Source organism: Colias croceus, chromosome 24 (genome assembly GCF_905220415.1).
Source record: "Colias croceus chromosome 24, ilColCroc2.1".
NCBI lineage: Eukaryota > Metazoa > Arthropoda > Insecta > Lepidoptera > Pieridae > Colias > Colias croceus.
This window is the reverse complement of record NC_059560.1, coordinates 4,511,715-4,532,331: the sequence shown is the minus strand read 5'-3', so window position 1 is coordinate 4,532,331 and position 20,617 is coordinate 4,511,715. Positions and strand designations below refer to the sequence as shown.

The 20,617-nt window shown below is 33.2% G+C and overlaps 1 protein-coding gene across 1 annotated transcript; it reads right to left on the bottom strand.

Annotated features, from left to right (window-relative positions):
* Positions 1-2,394: 2,394 nt before the first annotated feature.
* Positions 2,395-3,447, bottom strand: LOC123702638. Its single transcript, XM_045650400.1, has one exon. The coding sequence runs from the start codon at positions 3,445-3,447 to the stop codon at positions 2,395-2,397; it is 1,053 nt and encodes a 350-aa protein (XP_045506356.1).
* Between the last annotated feature and the right edge of the window lie 17,170 nt (positions 3,448-20,617).

Below are 20,617 nucleotides of genomic sequence, written 5' to 3'. Positions count from 1 at the left end.
TGGTTCTTATGGAGAGAAAACGTAAACATGTACCACGGGCGAAGCCGGAGCGGACCGCTAGTTTACTATATATTTTACGGCTATCTAAACATTTAACTATTTTTAACTCCAGTTTAGTTCAATCGCTAGTTGTTTAAAAATAGGTTAATATATTCGCAAAACCCTTTTAGCCAATAGCTGTAAAAACAACAGTGGCCAGATACGAACTTAGCAAAGGGCGCGGTAGGGCGACGATAAATCGATTTCAAAAATCATGAAGTATCAAAATAAATACATACATTTCGTGCTCTACAGTCTACATCTTGTTTGATTTAAATCTGCGACTGCTATAAATATAGCATAAAAAAGAATAAAATATTCTACCTTAATGTTAGTATACGAAATATTTCAAGAACCTTTTTCAGCGATCTACTAACTTCCACCTGGCTAAAAGAACTGCTTGCAAAATGTAAAATACGTTAATCAAGAACTTAGTATAGTAACAATACTAGATGCTTGACCAACAACATTATTACCTTAAACTTCGCATCACTTTACTCATGAATAGAGCAACTACTGTGTTTGCCTTCTATTTCCTTCATCAATATAATTCAGGGCGCGGTTTTGAAGCCGTATCTGACTCTGGGTACAATTAATTCCACTCGACATTTGCATAGGGTGCAAATTAAGGCACTTGCAGCCACTTGATTTACATTCCTAGTTATAATTCAACAATAATAATGGGTTAGGAATTGTTCACTATTTCTCGTTATCTTTTACTACCGTTTGGATTATAATTTAAATGCAGTTTTCCAGCCAACAAATTGGGGGCTTTGAATATTTGCATTTTAGTTAAGATATGTGTTTGTGGAAAATAATAAAATATGTGTACCTATTTAAGTTTCGTAGAATTTTTATAACAACAATGAACTTATAAATAAGAACAATGAAAGTTGGTAATCGTCCTATCTAGACACGCGGCAGCGTGTCAAGCCGAGTTCAAGCGAAGAGAACTGGCGAGCAGCAGCCGTGTGTATATTTACACGAACCATTTCGAGCCACTTTTCACCCCCTTATAACTCGAAAACTATTTAAGTTATATAAACCAAATTTGGTACGTATCAAGAGGACCTCAAGATAAACAAGAACCTTAAATTTCATAAATACAGATTAAACAGTTGCGTAGATATTAATATCCAAAAATCGCAATTTTTAAGACTGACTGACTTATAGACATATACAAAACCTAACCCACTTCCAGATGACCTAGAAAGTTCAAATTTTGTAATCAACTAGGTAATAGTGAGTGTACAAAGGAAAAAATCAGAAAATACTGAATTTATTTGTATTTAATTTTTTTTTCAATGACATAAATTTTGTTTGTATGGAAAAATGGAAAAGTTTAAAAAAATAGAAAATAGTATATTCACCTTACTAGTCTTAAAAAATAGATCAAAACTAATCAGTGGCCGAAAAAAATTTTGAAATCCATCAATAAATGACTGAGATATAGATTATTGAAGTTTACAAATTTTAGGACGAAACATCTGTAGATTCGAAGCGCCTCTGACATCACACTCACTCGCGCTAGTATCGCTAGGGCGGATTACTTCGATTGCATGATTTCTTTATTCAAAACTGTTATTAAACGTAAAATAAAAGAAAATTGTAATAAAAATATTGCTCATACAGTTAAAAATAATATATAATTTTACATACATATTCACATTTATTTATTCTTTATTTAGTTTTAATTTCAGTGTAATGGAAGAAGGCTTCGTCGAAGGTCGAAATGATTTAATTTGCGTAATATTAATATGAGTGAAACATCTTTAGGCGCGTTTAGAGTAAAATTTCAAGATCGCGTCATGGCAATACCGTAACGTCATGGAGTAAGGCGACGATTCTTCTACAACGATCTTTGCATCTTGGTAATAGTGTGTGTACAAATTCACGCTGGATGTTTAGAAAATCATGTAATCTTTTAAACAGAAAACGAGTTTAAAAAATTGCAGATAATGACGGGGCAACTTTAATGCTCTAAGCGGGGCAATGTGCGCTGACATTCATAACATACAAGAAAATATAGAAAATACTAAACAAACCATACAGAGAAACCGCAAGAAAAAAAAAATCGTATATAAAAAGTATTATATTTATAAAGTAAATCAAATTTGCAGAGTAATTTTCTGTACAAAAAGTAATGATATCCCACCAAAAACATAAATGTAAAAATTGGAGCCGAGTTCAATCGTTGACTTAATTTGCCAAAAAAAGAAATGAGATCTAAATTTATTTATTTCTTTATTTATTTATTTCAGGCAACAAATGTAGTTACAGTTAAAGGTCTTAATATAACTTAAAAACTACGGCCCATATGAACTTAAAACTACTTAAATACTAAATTAATACACGCTATGCCTTCGGCGTGTGACGCGATTCCGGGGGGCCGGGTATCCGTCCGCGGAAGCGGCGAAACACAACTCCCTGCGGCCAAAACCCTTCGTCCATGTAGACGCTCAGCTTGGCGGTCGGTACTCTCACCACGAAGGAGTTGAAGCTCACTTTATGGCGAGACTCCAGACGTTCCACTCGCAGACTCAAACCTGTCTTCGCATGCAAGTACTCGACAACATCTTCAGTCTTGGTACAGTAGTGCACACGAGACACATAGAGCGGCGTCGTCGGCACCTCAGCGCGCATCCGCAAGTTTGGATCTTTCGTTGCGGTGCCGCACTTGTTCTGACGATTCAACTTCTTCTTCTTCTGGACTTTTGTGAAGCCATCCTCGTCAACGTCCTTCGTTTTTGAAGGTAAACTTTTCCGCACGGGTGCGTTTACTCCTTTTGATGATTTTGGGGTCGCAGTCATTTTTGAGGCTGCGGCGGCGTAGTCACATTGAGGAGCAGCTTGCAACGTGACATGCGATGTCTTCTCCGGGGGAGAGGTAACGGGAGCGGGGCGCGGGGCATCACTCGGGTCATCGGCGGTCGGCGACACATCAACATCAGCAGTTAAAATGCCGACGCATGCATTTTGAGCTCCGCGACGTGCATTCACATATGACGGCACGGGTGACCTACATATTGCATGCGCATCGCGATATGATGCTAACTCGACTCGTAAATCGGAGATGGTCTTCTCTGAAGCCTCCAACTTGGTGTGTACCTCGGCCAGACTCGCCTTAAGGAATGTGATGTCCTTAAGGAGCCTCGTAACATCGACGTGGTCAAATCCCACCGGAGGAAGTTTATGCAACTCCTTTGCGACGAAATCGGGCACGTCATCGGGATCAGTCACCTTCAATAGGCTGATGATATCCTGTATGCATTTTTCACCCCCGTTCCTGCGGCGGGACGGCATCGTGGCAATCTTGTCCAGCGTTTGGTAGAGTAGCACCTTGCCACTGGTAATTTCCTCCTCCTTAAAGTTAGTTTTGCAGATTTGCATGATGCTAACCTCGTCCATGGTATCGATGGCATTTTGAATGAACGCCAACAGCTCATTTACAATGAGTGTTTTACAACTCATTATAAAAAGTTCATGCAGCGGCAAAGCCGCGCGTGACGCGAATTGTTATTCCTTACTGTGCTAGCACTAATCACGTCCGATTCCGAACGCGTCTAGCGCACCACTCGGGGTTTTTCTTTGAAAACGCGGGCAAAGCCGCGGGCGGAAAGTTACATACTGTTTATATTTTGTGAGGTTCTAAAAACTAGCCTCATCAAATTATGGGGTTCAATAGGTCATTAGTTGTTTGCTTTGTGAAAATAATTATATTATTCAAATTAAAAAAGTTATATTTTGGAATAAACATTGTTCTCTAAGGGAAAATAAAACAATTGAGTTTTCAGTCAACCTAAGAACTTAATACATCTTTGTAAATAAATTTCTGGACTGTCTGCAGAACTTGGCACACATTTAGATCTCATTTCTTTTTTTGGCAAATTAAGTCAACGATTGAACTCGGCTCCAATTTTTACATTTATGTTTTTGGTGGGATTATCAAAATACAGGTACCTATCGATATTAATTTGGTGAACGAATGAAAAATTAAGAATTGTACACCATATTTTAAATACATACTTAACAAAATATTTAATAATGTGTGAAGGCAGCCTTATCGCTGGCAGCGATATCTGCCATGCAACCTAATAAAGTCGAGAAAAATAAATGAAACATTGTGGTGATCATAATAAATAAATAAAAATGTAATAAAACATTCGATGATACTGAAAACCATAAATTGATGTTAACTCTCATTAATCCATACTATAATATTATAAATGCGAAAGTAACTCTGTCTGTCTGTCTGTCTGTTACTCAATCACGCCTTAACTACTGAACTAATTTGCATGAAATTTGGTATAGAGATATTTTGATATCCGAGAAAGGACATAGGATAGGTTTTATCCCGGAAATCCTACGGGAACGGGTTTTTCTTTGAAAACGCGGGCAAAGCCGCGGGCGGAAAGCTAGTATTAATATAAAATGTCGACATTTTATACTAACTAAAATGCACGATAGATACTTGAATTTAAGATGTAATTCAGTCTGTAAGCATTTGAAGTTCTCTGATAAAGTTTTAACGATAACTTTGATAATATCCACCTGTCGTTATTATACGACTTAGTTTAACTGCAAATTAAACTGTTAGGAATAATTTATACGCTGCACAGACTACGTAAGTTTTAATTTATGGAGTTTCTATATTTTAATGTATCTTTTTCTCGATGTTTATGGACTGCATATGGTATGATATGAAGAATATTTAGTTATTAAGTTTTGTCATTTATCACCGGTTCGGAATGCAGTTTCTACGACTAGTAGAGGAAGCATGAAACTCTATAGTTGCTTTTTTAAAATAATTTATCATGTTGTATGTTTATTCTTTCTTCAGCGTTGTGTGTTGGAGTAGTATGTTAATGAATATTTAGGTATGTATATGACAGTAAATAACTATTCATGCCTTGTAGAGAGGATAAAATCTCTGATATTGTTTCAGACACTAATTGTACGTTCTTCAAATTTCACGCAATTTAAAACAACCAGTACTTAAGTAATTGAATGATTCAGCAAATGTCTTCATTATTAACATCCACTCTATCATCGGGATTAGAAATATTACGGCAGGTAACAAAAATATTTCCAATGAAAACAAAAATAAATAAATAACAGTATTAAACATTGAAACCAGAAATATTATACATTGACTGAGGAAGACACTTCGCAACATGCAACAAACTAATACAGCAAACTTGGTTAGAAAGATAAGTATGGTACTATAGTTATAAGCGGGAGCGTAACTCTTTTTCATAATTTATACCAGATAATATCAACTTACTTATAAATAACGTAAAGGAATGTGTTCGAACTTTTATTTTCATAATAATAATAATAATAAGGGCGTAGGGATGTGACGACCCCATCGCCCACGGTTGGAATATCTGTTGTCTACGTGACAATAGATATTCCACCCGTGCAATCAGTCAACCCGCAGGACACCTTGTGGCGGGGTGTCGGGGAGTAGCGACCCCGCGGGAACCGAGTGCTCCCGGGGGAGGCCCCTGTCTTCATCTCCGGCTTGCCTTCACCGGCCGGTCGGAGTGAAGCCTGACGAGGACAGGACCCCCACCTCTGGCTTGCCTTAACCGGCCGGCCAGAGTGGAGTCGCGAGAGCTTTTAGCTCGAAGGGTGGATGCGAATCGTAAGTGGCGAGTGGGCACGTGATGCTGGACCCTCAGGGAGCGCGTGATCGGAGTTTAAAGTCCAGGGACGCCTCTCCACCCTTAGCTGCTCACAATATGTTGCCCCCTTGTCGCACTATTGCAGCGACTTATTTCGGGGGCCCATACAGTGAGAGGGCGAGTCACCACCTGCCAACATATTTTTACTTTCTTTTAGTAGAAAGGCAGGTGCCATAGTTTCCCATAGTCCCCAGTACCAGTCCATTTAGCATCCCAATCCATAGCCCAATTATTAAATTTCCATACCCTGCAATAGTCCTACATCGGCCGCGGACTGCCTAGGGCTGTATCTCTATAGTGCAATCATGGGCAGGCTGCGGCTGGTGTCCCACAACACATTAAAAGTCTCAAAGGGCCTCTGCGTGTTGGATCCGTGTCCCCACGTAAGCCTTCCAAAGATCCGGGTACCGTCCTTCTGGTGGTACCCGAGTATTATGGAAATGAGAAACATAATAATAATAATAAATCTTTATTTGAATTCATACATTAATATGTTACAATAGATTGGGGTTCAGGCCCCCTTACTAGGTATAACCTGTATTAAGGGGACCTGTTCCTTCCCTAGGATTGATCCCTTGCATGAATTAAAAAAGAGAGAAACATAAATTTAAGAAATTAGAAAAAGCTAATCCAAAGTCCAAAAACAAACAGTGTGTGTATGGATGTAAAATGTATAAGTATGAGTGTGTTTATATGTGTATGTGTGTGTGTGTGAGTGTGAGTGTGTGTGTGTGAGTGTGTGTGTGTGTGAGCGTGTGTGTGTGTGTGTGAGTGAGACTATTTATTATAATGATCTAAATACGAATTAAATTTTCAAGACTGTCATAGTCATAATTTTTAAGCCAGGTTAAAACCGTTTTTTTGAATATATTCCTATTAAGAGCTTTAACTTTATGTTTTTCACTTAACTTATTGTAAAATCGAGGGGCTAGTCCCTCGAACGATCTTATTGCAAATTTACTTTTAAAGAAGGGAACAGGGCATCTCTCATTACGTGTATTCCCTTTCTGTAGGGTGGGAACAGTACCTGTATGATATCTTTGTAACAGACACAAAATGTACAACTTACGGACACTAAGCTCAACAAGTCCTTCTTTATATAGTTCAACAGAAGGGTGTCTAAATGGCAGTTGAAGCGCGACTTTAATTAAACATCGTTGTGCTCGTTCAACTGGAAGGAGGTGTGATTTCGCCATACCCCCCCACGTGCAGATACAGTAACGTAGAACGCTTTCGCATAAGGCTTTATATGTTAGTATAAGGATGTCCTTGTTAGCTACCGAGTTAAGGTTTTTAAATATATGAACTAATCGACGAACTTTCGTAGCTAGATAGTTAGCATGAGGTAACCACCTTAGATGATGATCAATCTGGATACCCAGATATTTGCACTGTTCAACACGTGTTAGGCTTTGGCAATTACAACTGTTACCATCCAGACTCTGTCTATTGCAGGGGTATGTATGAATTCTGATATTGAAATCAATTTTTGGTAGGGTAATTTTGGTTTTGGCAAAACATATAAGATTGGATTTTTTAGCGTTTAGGGATAAAAGGTTGTCCTCTAGCCATTTTGATACAGCGGTTAGACCAGCTTCGGTCGATTTTTTGACTTCGGGCCACGTCTTGTGATGGAATAGCAATACCGTGTCGTCTGCGAACATGGTAATATCTGCTTGCGGAATAGACAAATTGCACAGTGGGTTTATGTAAATTAGAAATAAAATTGGAGCAATAGTACTTCCTTGCGGAATACCATAACCTGAATTTAAAACCTCACTGCTTACCAGATCATCAACCTTTACACATTGGGATCTATTAGTCAGATAGCTCTGAAACCAATTTAAAGTTACTCCTCTTACGCCGATATTTTGTAATTTCGTGATGAGAATGCTGGAAGACACCGTATCAAATGCTTTCTGAAGATCAAGAAATACACCAAGGCATTTCTCTCCTCGATCCAAATAGGTGGTGATAAGTTGAGTGAGTCTTAGTGTCGCGTCTTCTGTAGAGACACCCGAACGGAAACCAAACTGAAATTTTGAGATAATGGAATGCTTATCGAGGAAGTTAACTAGTCTTTTTGAGACGATCTTTTCCAGAATCTTGGAGATCATAGCCTTCTAGGATTTTATGCATTTTTCCAAGGGATCGATTTTTTAATTTCCTAGTATCATGAAGTAAGGCAGGAATTTGTTAACTATATAAAAAATATACAAAAGTCTGTATCTCTGGAACGTCAATGGACAGAACTTTAACAGCTTTAAAAAGAAGTGCCATATTATTAGAATAAAATGAGAAACTACTCCTAAAAAATCTCCTATGAAAATAACTGGAACTCTGTACAATCAAGACCTGGGTGATAAGGAGAATTCCACGAAAGGGCTGCCAAGAGCAGAAAAACATAAACAAAGGTTTGGCTTCAAATGACATAAAAACAATCATGATTTTAATATTATTTTAGGACGTATCGCTCCAACGTAGTCTCAGCTGCAGACTATAAATTACTACCGATGTCAGATGCAGCGAAGCAGGCTGTATAAATAAATCATTTCATTGCATTCCTTAAAAGAGCGCATTTTATAACAAATCAAACGTCATAATATCGATGTATTCGTCTCTTGTACGAATGATTATGAGCTACGTTCTAGATTTACTTTGTCAAATTTTCTTTGAACTTGTTGAAAGTGTGTATAGGTAGGTAATAAAAATGTTCATTTATTTCTATCCACATGCTGCTTGCGACGTAAATAAAAGAAGGTGTATACCCAGTTAGGCAAATGCCGGCAAAAAGAAATAAACAAACATTAAATTAGTAGTCACAAAGAGGAGCAGGGAGCTTCATATCATATCACGTTATTTTTAAAAATAATGTAGTAGATAACATTATGTATGACTTTATGATATTTACACGTTCCAGAAAACAATTTACAGTTTAATTAAACTGAGTTTAACTCAATTGTGATGAAATCTAACGCAACTTCATAGATTTTAATACTGAAATATGAAGGAATTCCACGAAACTTGCTCTTTCAATAAACTCTAGCTCGAACTGGGTCAAAACAAATTCGGTTAAGTGTGTGTTGACTCATTTATAGAGGGAAGATAGTCTGAACTTTCTGGATAAGGAGTTTAAAATAACAATTAAAATGGAAATATAGTTCATAAACTTTGTATAATTGAAAGGTGCACATCAAATACGAACTATTTTGGTACCATTTATATATTATTATTGTCATTGTTTGATGTAGCTGGTAGTCGAGTAGCGAATAATTAAAAGAAAGAAAATAAATCTTTCTGTTTTATAATTATTATTATACTATCTTAACGTTTTACAACTTCAGAAAATTTTCTTTTATATTTTTACTAACTTATACTTAGATTTCTACATTTGAAATGATTTTTTAAGAATACCTCGACAGTATCGAAAATAAAATTAAAATAAATACCAAGCAAGCCAATGTTTTCTATACCTACGAATCTACTGACAAAAAAATGAAAAGAGATATAGTTTGGATTTTCTCTCAATCCTACAGAAACCTAACGGACAATGACAGTTCAAAATGCATATCTCTTTCAAAAACATATCTACGGAACTTTAATAACGCGGGACAAAATGAACATACCTACTAAATTCCTATACACCCACATGACATGCTATTTTTTCGCCTCGATTTCAGGCACACCCGTTTTTATGAATGTAAATTTTTTCACGTATAACACATACATGCAAACGGAATTAGAACGAAAGTTTGTCGTCATCATTTATCATTCGTTTGCTTAATATTTTTATTATTCGAAAAATATGACGTTGAATCTCGTTTCGGGAAAATAATTATCGTATTCATGTATTGATGAACATTTGCGGTAATTGAGATAGTGGTTTAATTGATTTCTAGAGAGTTTATTTTGATCTTATAAAATATACATTATATAGGAAAACTTTAGTTGAAGCTACGGAAAGTAATATGTAATCTAATTTCTAACTAAAAAATATTAATTTCGTAATTATATCTCTAATTGTGAAGAATAATATTTTTATAATCCGTAACTTAACATAATAATATGAACTTATATTTTTTTATTGTTATAGTTACTTAATTTATAAATTTGTATGTTTAAAATTTAAATTATACATTATATTATTTTTTGTTTGTGATATACTTTTACATTGAGATACTTATACACTTCATATACGTTTTATACACTTTTTTATGTTAGAATTTTGTTTGTACACTTATTGATTTTTTATATAACTTTTATTATTTTTGTATGTTATAATTTCTTTTTTAAAAGGAAGGGAAGTGTTGTGCCTACCAATATAATATTGTTTATCTATGTCAGCAATATTTGTGTGTTAAACAACGGCAGTCACTATCCAACCGAGCTCTGTACGCACGTCTCAAATAATCAATGTAATATCATTTATATATAAAATATATATATTCTTCTAATTGCCTTTTCATTCAACAACAAGTAACAACCAACAACGAAATAGGCAAACATTCTTAGAAATTCGTGTCCGAAATGGACCAAACAATTCTATCAAACATATTTTCACTCGTGCATATAAATAAATTAAAATTAATACCAATGCCGATACTTGTTCAATATTAAATAACACAAATTATTATCAGCGGTGTATTTAAATAATTTATCTTAATTAAATATTTGTAGCCTTCATTAATAAATACGATTCCGGTGTACAATAATTCAAACTTAATGAATAACCAGAACAAGCCACAATGCCATGTGAAATTGCAAATGAACAATTTTAAATGAGAAAACTTTTCTGCTACAATAAAAATGTGTAAAAATTAATATAAAAATGTGTAAAAATAAAAATTAATCAAAGCTAAGTTTTAATTTCCTTTTAGGCCATGAAATGTTAAAAGTACGCTAATGGACAATTTTCTATGATAACAATAATCCTTCTTGTTTTGGTTTATAAGCACTATTAAAATAAACATTTCTAATTAAACTTATTAGCGCTATGGGATATTAATAAAAATGAACGAAACACTATTCGGCACCCCAAAAACTCGTCTATGTATGAGTTTTATAAGAATTTACAGTTTTTATGTAATCCTTTGAAGTATAACAACTATAATAATTGCCCATACGCCAAATTTTCGTTTCATTTCCATACTAAGCTTAGAGGTATATTTCATAATATTATGTATGCCTATTTAACCTTATTAATAATTAAACTCCTGTTAGACGTAACTTTTGATTTAATATTTTTGTGGATGAATAGTTGTCAATATAGCTGTCACTGTTACCTGTTGAATACTATAAATTGCCGCTTTCCTTTGACTCGTGGCGCATTCGTACGAATCGTGCCTAGGGGCTCGGACGTTGTTTATACGACGTTCGACCCAACTACCCTCACTTTGCTAATAGTCGTTGACTAGCTGCGATTTGTTATCAACCACCTACATCAAATACATAGCTGTGTAGAATTTCAGTACATTCTTATTACATTCAAACTAATAAATATTAGTTTGAATGTAATAAGAAAAAGTAAATGTAATAAATAAATAAAAATTATTTCTTAAACTCCTTTATCCGTCCTCCTTCAAAAGTTCAACGACATATTGTAGCATCCGCTAACCCGCACTTTGCCAACGTGGTGGATTATGGCCTATCCATAGTCCCTGCACTGACAATATTTGATGATGATGACGATGAATCTCCTTCAGCTTCTTCAAAACCCATTAAAATATCCACTTCTTAATGAAAACAACGCAATGCGCACATTAAAAGCAAACAGATAAACATTATATTATTTGAATAATCATATTTAAATCAAACACATGAAAATGTACATTAAAGTTGTGTTGCATTACGCTTTGAATGTGTTTGTGTTTATAAACTCGGTGAGATTAAATCATATTTTCATTTTAAAGCATCACGATTAATAATTTAATAGTGATTTAGTTTGTTTAAGGTTTAACACATTTGAAATACATTTTCATTAAGTACAGATTGCATTTTTATACGGTAATAATTGTGTTCACACGTAGCAAATTTTGTATTCAAAATGTAAACACACATTAGAGCTAAAATTCAAATGTAGGTAATATTCGAGTTTATAATAATAGATTTATTCATTTCTTCTTTCCAATGTATGCTTTTGATAAGATTGTTTTAGATTAAATACTTGTATGAAGTAGTGTTTATACCAACTATATAAAGAACGATAATATTAAATACAAAATAGAATGATATCTGTATTGTATACCTAAACACAATCATCAAACAACAAATATCAACAAAATTACTTACCTATATATACTAAGACGTAATTTCAAATTCTAAATTGTTTTTAAATTAAAACTTTATTCAACCATAATTCCACGATAAACTCTCTATTTAAACCATCAGTTCAGTAGCTGCAACTAATTAAAGTTCTCAGCAATAATTTCCTGCTTGGAAATACTTCGGCTCAGGCCAGGAAGAATAAATAGAAAACGTTTGATAGCTGCGAATTTCTTGAAAATGAAGAATTCGCATGTGAATGTTAAGAAATAAATTTTGAATTTCAATAATTAATTACCTCTAAACTTATATTTACGGACATAAACAAGACATAATTTTCGAAATACATACTATAGGTAAGAATGTGATAACAAAACCAAGTACTTTGGTACATATACTTTTTTGTTGTGGGCATTTCGTATAGTATAAATTATATTATAATATAATATCTACCTTTAACCTACCGCATTTAATATGAAATAGGTATAAGCAACTTCACAGTTTATTACGTTCTGAATCTATTATTTATCTTTAAAATGTCTTTGGCAAATAAAGTTATTCAAACTAAATTAATATTGTTCTTCGCAAACATTTATATCTCAACTCGTAACCATCAAGAAATTCCTGCGTCTAAAGTTTTATAACACCTAAGCTGATACTTAAAAGAACTTTAAAAGTCAAACTATGTATCCAGGAACTACAAACAAACAGTTCATCTATTCTTAAAAATTTAATGTATTGGGTAAAGTTTTTCGCAGAACGAAGTTTTGTCGGTAGAAGCATAGTATAAAGAGAGAAGTAGATCAACTCTCGACGTTTAGGAGCGCACGGTACCTAAACTCGCGAGGCAAAGGTTTGTCACTTGTCACATTGATATTTTAAATAATTGTTTAAACAAACACCGACCGCTCACAGCAATGGCGCGTCCCTCACGAGATCGGTCCCAGAGTAGGAACCGAGCGGCGCGGCGTTGTGTAGATGCATGGAGAAGCGCTCCGCGTACATGCAAACAGCGCTATGTACCTTTGTTCGAAGATAACATACGTTTCTCTTTATACTATGGTAGAAGTCAAAGCAAGAACGGTAAAATGTTTGAACTTTCTGCTCCTGACGCTCGAAGTAAACAAGCGATATTCATAATAAATTTTCGCTTGAAGTAGAAATTTCAAAAATAACCTTGTAATGTGGATGTACACTGAAAATATTATGAAGAAAAAGTAGACGTCCTATATTCCGTTTTGTTATGCTTTCGTTTTGGTAACGTTATTTTATCCATCTCTAAACAATACTCAATAGGTATAATAACATAGTATAAAATATAATGTTAAACAAAATTTTGGTCCGCTATGAAATGGAAATCTCTTAAAGCTTACTTCTTATAATCATATCTATTAGTTTTGCTTTGTTAATTTTTCCTGACTAATTATTTTCTTGATAGAGAACATAGAGTTATTTTTAAATTTATTGAAAACAATATCAATATCATCTTAATATAGAAAGAACTTACATATTTTAAAAAATATGCCAAGATCCCATTGCAATGTAAACATTTATGAATGTTTTTGTATGTTTTTTAAAAACAGAATGTAATTACCTCATTCCTTTGATTTTCCCCTAGGGTAAATGTTTTAATTCGAACACTCAAGTTTTAATAAAAGACAAGTCAGTGTTTTTTTTTATTTCACACGAAGTATTTTTAATGTGACATCGTGTTATATTTAAAACTTTATATTATTAACCTACTTGTATTATTTTTATAAACGTAAGACTTAAAATTCTAACATAGATTGGGCCGGATGGTACCTACCTGTAAATTATTTAAATTTCAATTTTTTTTTTATATTTAACTTCAATGATATGACTACCTAATAATGCTCTAAATTCAAGCACTATACTCCTGTTTAGATTTGAATTCAGGAGAATACTACTAACTTCGACGAATTAATATTTTCTAAGGGCCTAATACCAACAACTATTAAGAAAGTCATGCATAATATACACCTCAATCAGTGTTCGTAACACGCACTTTAACTTTGGAATAACCTTGTACACTATGGTTACAGAAATATTATTATGGTGAGGAAATAGTTTTAGATTTTATTTTTGTAACAAGGTGTTGATCTGTGTGAAGAATAGGTTATGTTTAATTATGGATAAAAAATAATAAGCGAAGGTTTATTTATCGTGGCCTAGAGGACATAATGTACCTAGACAGTGTAATAGATGTCATTTTTAATTATTATAAGACTAAAATATTATCAAAATGTATTAATATCTACTTACGAGTAATTATTCATAAGTTTTGTAGGAAAAGTAAAAGTTTCAACTTGGTATTATGTATTTTTAAACAACGCGTCATTACTACATTATACCTCAAATGCCTTATGTGAAGCAAAATGGTGAGCCTATATACTTAGATCTTAATATTTACCTCTGAATAAGAAATTGTTACAAGTTTCATAAAGCAAAACTAGCGAACTTTTAAAAGCTTTAACGGCGAGGTTTCTTCTCATAATAGAAACACTCCCACACATAAGTTTCATAAAGGTGTGGTTCAGTAATAGCGAGAAGCCTTATTTATTAATATTTAGTTTATTATTATATTTAAAATTACATATTTGCAACTAGATTCCCGCCCGCGACACCAAAACCTCACGCAGATAATTTTCCTAAACGTTATCTGTTTTAACGAAAATCAAATACCCAACAGCAAAGAATCATGTTGAAAAAGTGCTATAATATCAGGCTATTATAACAAACAAAATAAGCTTCAGTCACTGAACAAAACTGCCTAAGTAACTAAGCTCTATCATATAAATTACCTTCATTTCAGCGTATAGGTATTGTACGAAAGAACAGAACCAATTTTCTAGCTTTTCCAAAATATGCCTTGATATAAAATAACAATAAAAAGTAAACATATTATTTACCTTCCACAACCTTAGGGACCTAACCAACAAATTATCATATTAACAATATTAATAAAATGCTTACATAAGTTACATAAAACGTCAAAAAAAAGCCATTTACCCGTTAACAAACGCAACCTCCTAGAAACGTATCACCTCTCTGTTTAACTTACCACATTAAAGTAAGAATAAAGAAGACAAATAATGATTGAGACCGTTATTTTTCACGGAGCAAATGCTTGAGAGTAATTTAGTAAAGTCGGACGTAATTTGGGACAGGAAAGTCAATTGCTGGCCGACAAATGTGTTCTCTCGCCTCGATCCATCTTTGTGAATCACATTATTGGGTGGAAACCTTGTTATATTCCAAACCTACTTTGATATTATATTGTAGTGGCTATGATAAAATAATTAAACTAAATATTTTATTCGTGGTTAAGATGATATTTTTTATTGATAACCAAAATAAAAAAGAGCATGTGTGCCGAGCACACGTATCAGAAGTGAAACTTCTTTGACAAGATTCAAAGATATCAAAATCGTCGCCTTACTCCATCACGTGACAGTATTGCCATGACGCGACCTTGCAATTTTACTCTCAATGCGCCTAAAGAAGTTTCACTTTAAGAAATGAACTAGTAAAAAAGTTCGAAGATTTCAGCGATGACTGTCCATTTTGTTGGTAGCTACCACCTACCACTGCCTACCAGGTACTATTGGTAAATTGAAATATTGTAATAAGTAAAAATGAACGAACAGAAAGCATAAAAATATTCGTATTATATTATTAAATCATAAATATTATTTATTCTATAGCTATCTCCTGGCTTTAACTTCAGAAAGTGTAACATTCTTCAAAAGTTAAAGAGTTCTCGTCTCTTATCATGCATAACTTACATTAGGTATTTGGAAATTATTTCTATAAAATATAAACTTGTCCCGTACTTTATGGTACCTATTAATATTAATGATTTATGCTAACGCAAATACTTAAGACAGACTTTCAAAATATATTTAGCCTTTCTATCGTCGACCTACTCCAAAAAAGAGTCAATTGAATTCGACTGTTTTTTTTATTTGTCACCTCAGTTTCGATTGGGTGAAGCAATTTTGATGCCTCCTGTATCCCATTTGTATTTGGTGTAGTTCTAACAATAATTTGAAGGTGGTTTTTTTTTACAATTACTGTCTTACTTTTTCGTATTTTCTTTCTATATTGCAGCACCTACTACATTTTTGTTTTTATTTCTTTCATGTCATACAATGCGTTCATAGAAAAAACAAAATAGAAATAGCTTCGATCCGATGCAATCTAAAGCATTGAAGAGACCTGATTCTTCCAGCTATTGTGATTTATATTCAATAAAATGCTCTCCGACAATACTTAGCTATTAAGGTGAAATGGAATATTCAGTTTGAATAGAACATTTTTTATTTACCTTTTTGCCGTGTCTGGAAGCATTTTGAATATTTTTATTAGATCTACAGTCAGTTTAAGGACAATAGCAAATGGGAATAGGATTAACACAATGCAATGACTTCTGTATCATCCATTTTCATCTATTCACCTTAAATGGGTCAACCACTCCTTCATACCTTAATACGGTCAACCCATTGCAAGTATACTATAGATATAAGGTAAAATATATAAAAGAAATATTTACTAGGAAGCAGATATAATCGTTTCCATTCTGCAATCATATTATCATCATTATAAACTAATGTAGGTACTATTAATATACCTCTACATTGCACAAATAAATTACCTTCCTACCTTTTGCTCTGTAGAATAAAGGAGGCTCTCTGCACAATTATATTTATTCCTCTTAAAAAAAATAATCTATTCTCTTAATTATTATCAATATCCATTCAAAGCTTCAGGTGTAAAAATATTTGAAACAGGCGAACAAAGTCAGACATTAAAGATTATAGTATAAATATTTTATCCGCATCGACATTTTAGATTAAGCTTGAACTTCATTTCGTCCAATTTCATGAAAAAACAGTCACCTTCGCCTCGAAAATACATTTCCAAAACCTAATTTAAAACGTAAAGCGTGTCAACGATGAAATTCCAAATATTTTGTCATCCTCATTTTATTTACGATAACAGGAGTACAGTTTACCTTTATATTATTTTCTGTTGATTCACAAAATGAGGCAACGTCGTCATAATCATAATATTTATATAGACCTAATGGTTCTCTAATTTTAAGTGCTTAATTGAACTTGGTACAATAATTAATATTTACATAATTTATTTAAATTTAATTTTCTGTATTTTGTGGTAAAATTATTAAAATTTTGTCAATGTAAATTGTTATTTTAAGATGATATTCTATTTATGTTTATTTCCAGGAAAGGATCCCTATTTCCGAATAAGAAAAGAAGTTTTGTTGTATTTTTGTCATTCTTCGAAGTTGAATATAACTAGTTTGGGATTGGAACGTTAAAATAAAACTTTGTTTTTAGTGACGTACCTACTGATGTAAAACTTATAATTGCAATGTTCCTACAAATTGCTATTCTAAATTTGATTATCTAATTAGATTTAAATTGAATCATTATAATTCCATATCAATTACCATTCGATAGCATAACGATAGCAATTTCAATTTTCGTACAATCTAGAAGCAATTTGAATTACTAGTAATTGGTTCGAATCTTGGTAGTAATACGTCTAAAGTTTCCACTAATTTAGGCAATATTACCCTCATTTGCATGTTTCATAGTACGCTTCAATAACAAAGATAGTTGGCAACTCTAGAGCGAAATTATATAAGTGTATGGACAGTTTCCATTGGAAATTATACAGGGAATTCTCGTGATTTCGCGTTTGAGATAGTAATTTGAATGGTTATCAGCGAAATGTTATCGTTTTCAGTTTTAGTTATAACGAATTTGATTTGAGTATTATGTTTGTTTTGATAATAATATCTATCTGCTTAAAAGTTTTATATTCTTCCTACAATTCTGCATCTACAGTACTGCATTTGAAACTTTACGTAAATCTAATATTAGGAATACACCAGTCTGTAAAATGATAAATTAATTAACTACGTGGCTCTATATCTTAAGATAATGATGGTTTATTTTTAATCTACCTAAATGCGTCTCTTGTTTAGCTTTTTGTTTAATATACCTACGTATATAAAGATATACCATCTATACTTTACAAGGTATAGTGAATATAAATAATCCTCACCTTTACATACAAATGCTAAATACCACCATTCAATACATTGTAATGAAAAATTGAAAAATTTATCCATCTTACTGATCTTACTAATCGTGATAATGGTTTAATTTTTTTCTTAAACTATATCCATTAAATACTCTACATTAATCAGTTTCTTTCTCTTTGTTGAATTTCCCCAGAGATCCCGTTGAGATTGCCTTTTGAAAATCAACTACGAAGAACATTCCTTATAAAACTCGTAATTTTTATATTATTTATTAGAAAGCGAGTTATAAAGACTATAGTTTTTCTTTTAGCTAATATGATTTTAGCATAAAGAAATAACTGCTTAGCTCACAAGTTAATTAGATTCATAATATTATATTATAGAGTTAGTGGAATAGGCAATAGACGGTGGCAGATGTCAGACGTCGCGCTCTCTCGCTTTTGATTGGATGGACGTTCACCATTTAACATTAAATTTTTATTGTTCTTTGGAAATACATCATTATATTTTTTTTAATAAAAATAATCGTCTAAAAGGCTAATTATAGCTTTTAAGCCTAAGTTTTAGTCTTAATAATATAATAAACGCAGCTATTAAGATCCTTACTTTACGATGAAATTTAATTCAGATGTAAGTGCCAAAAAGTTCCCTTTTCTTGTAATAAATAAAATAAATATATCTCTATAATTCCAAATATCCTTCTTTTCATCCACATTACAGGGTGAGGCTGTAAAAACTAATATATTTTAGCACCATCACCTAATGGACAAAATAATTAAAGCGATAAGGGACTAACTGACCTCGTTAATAAGGCAGTTTTAGTAAAGGGCTTGACCGCCTTTAGTGATTAACAATGCCATATTAATCACAAGAAAATATAAGAAATCATAGAAGGCACTAACTTCCATTTTCAGTAGGAATTAACAAAAAAAGACTAAGTGTGATAGGTATAAAAGGTTCTTCTTATCCTTAAAGACTAATCTATTTATGAAACACAATTTAAATTAAGAGACGTATCCATAGTAAATGAAACATAAAACATTATTTGAGGTATAGTTAATTAACATTGAGGATGGAGGATGTTGCTGGAATTTTCGTTAAAATGTTGTTGCTCTTCGGATGAAAGCTTGTCTACACGTCATTATCATTTCTGCAACCAGCAACATATTAACAGAAACTCCCCAAATCGTTGATTCAAATTTCAAATTCAAACAACAATTTAACATGAATACGCTCATTCATAATATACAGAGTTTCTTACCGACTCTTCTGTAGAAACTGCTTTCCATACCAGTGGTAAATGGTAAAAATAAAAGTTGTTATGACAATTTAAAAGTGATTTTAAAAGTCTAATTGAAGATAAATAAACTCAACTCCAACGAACGTTCAAGATCAATCCTGCCCTTTCCTTGAACTCCTGTAGGTTGTAAACAGTAACCTACTAAACTATAGGTACCTAGTTACTATTGAAATAACCACTCAAGCAGTTGATCCGTTCGCGGGACTCAATTACGGCGTTGAATCTATTATCTTAGTACGCTCCAATCTAGGCTTCAATCTTAGCTGACACTATAGAACTTTCTAGATACACCTTTGAGTAAGCTTTAAGGCTCATAATCTTGTCATGTACTCATGTGCAGTTGACTGGTTGATTTTAGTCCAATTCAATACTAGATGCTGCGCGCGGTTTCACCCCCGTGGCTCCACTCTGTTGGTGGTAGCGTGATGATATATAGCCTTTAACCTTCCTCGATAAATAGGCTATCTAAAACCGAAATATTTTTTTAAATCGGACTAGTAGTTTCCGAGATTTGCGCGTTCAAATAAACAAACAAACTCTTCACCTTTATAATATTAGTATAGATTGTACGTAAAAGTTAAATGTTGTAAAAGCTAAATTTGATATTGGAACAAAAATTTCCGTTTGCGAAACTTTCTGCCGATTTCCACCAAAATTGCGTTAGCCCAATCCCTTCTACTTCCTTTCCTTGACTATGCCGATTCCTCATTTCCCGATCTTTTTGAGTATCAGCTAGACATCCTTGAGAGGGTGGAAAATTTCTGCATCAGATTTATTTTTGGCTTACGTAAATTTGATCATGTCACCGAATTTCGCAAAAAACTTAATTGGCTTCCCATCCGTCTTCGCCGGGATGCCCACATACTTAACCTTCTGTACTGTGTTCTGTTTGATCCTAAAACGCCAGGGTATCTTAAAACTCAATTTAATTACCTTAGTTCAAATAACTCACTCTCTCTTCGCTCTTCTAATCTTCTGCTTCTTTCTACACCGGTTCGCCGCACTAATTTCTATGAATCTTCATTTACTGCTCGCTCTATTCAACTTTGGAACGCTCTGCCTGAATCCATTAGGCGGGCGCAAAATGTCAAAAGTTTTAAAGCTCTGGTCAAAAATCATTTCCTGTCTTTATAATGTGTTGCTTATATTTATTTTATATTATATAATAGTTTGTCTGTTTTTTTTTTCGTACTGTATTTTTGTAGTGTATTTAGTAGGTTATGTACTATTATGTGT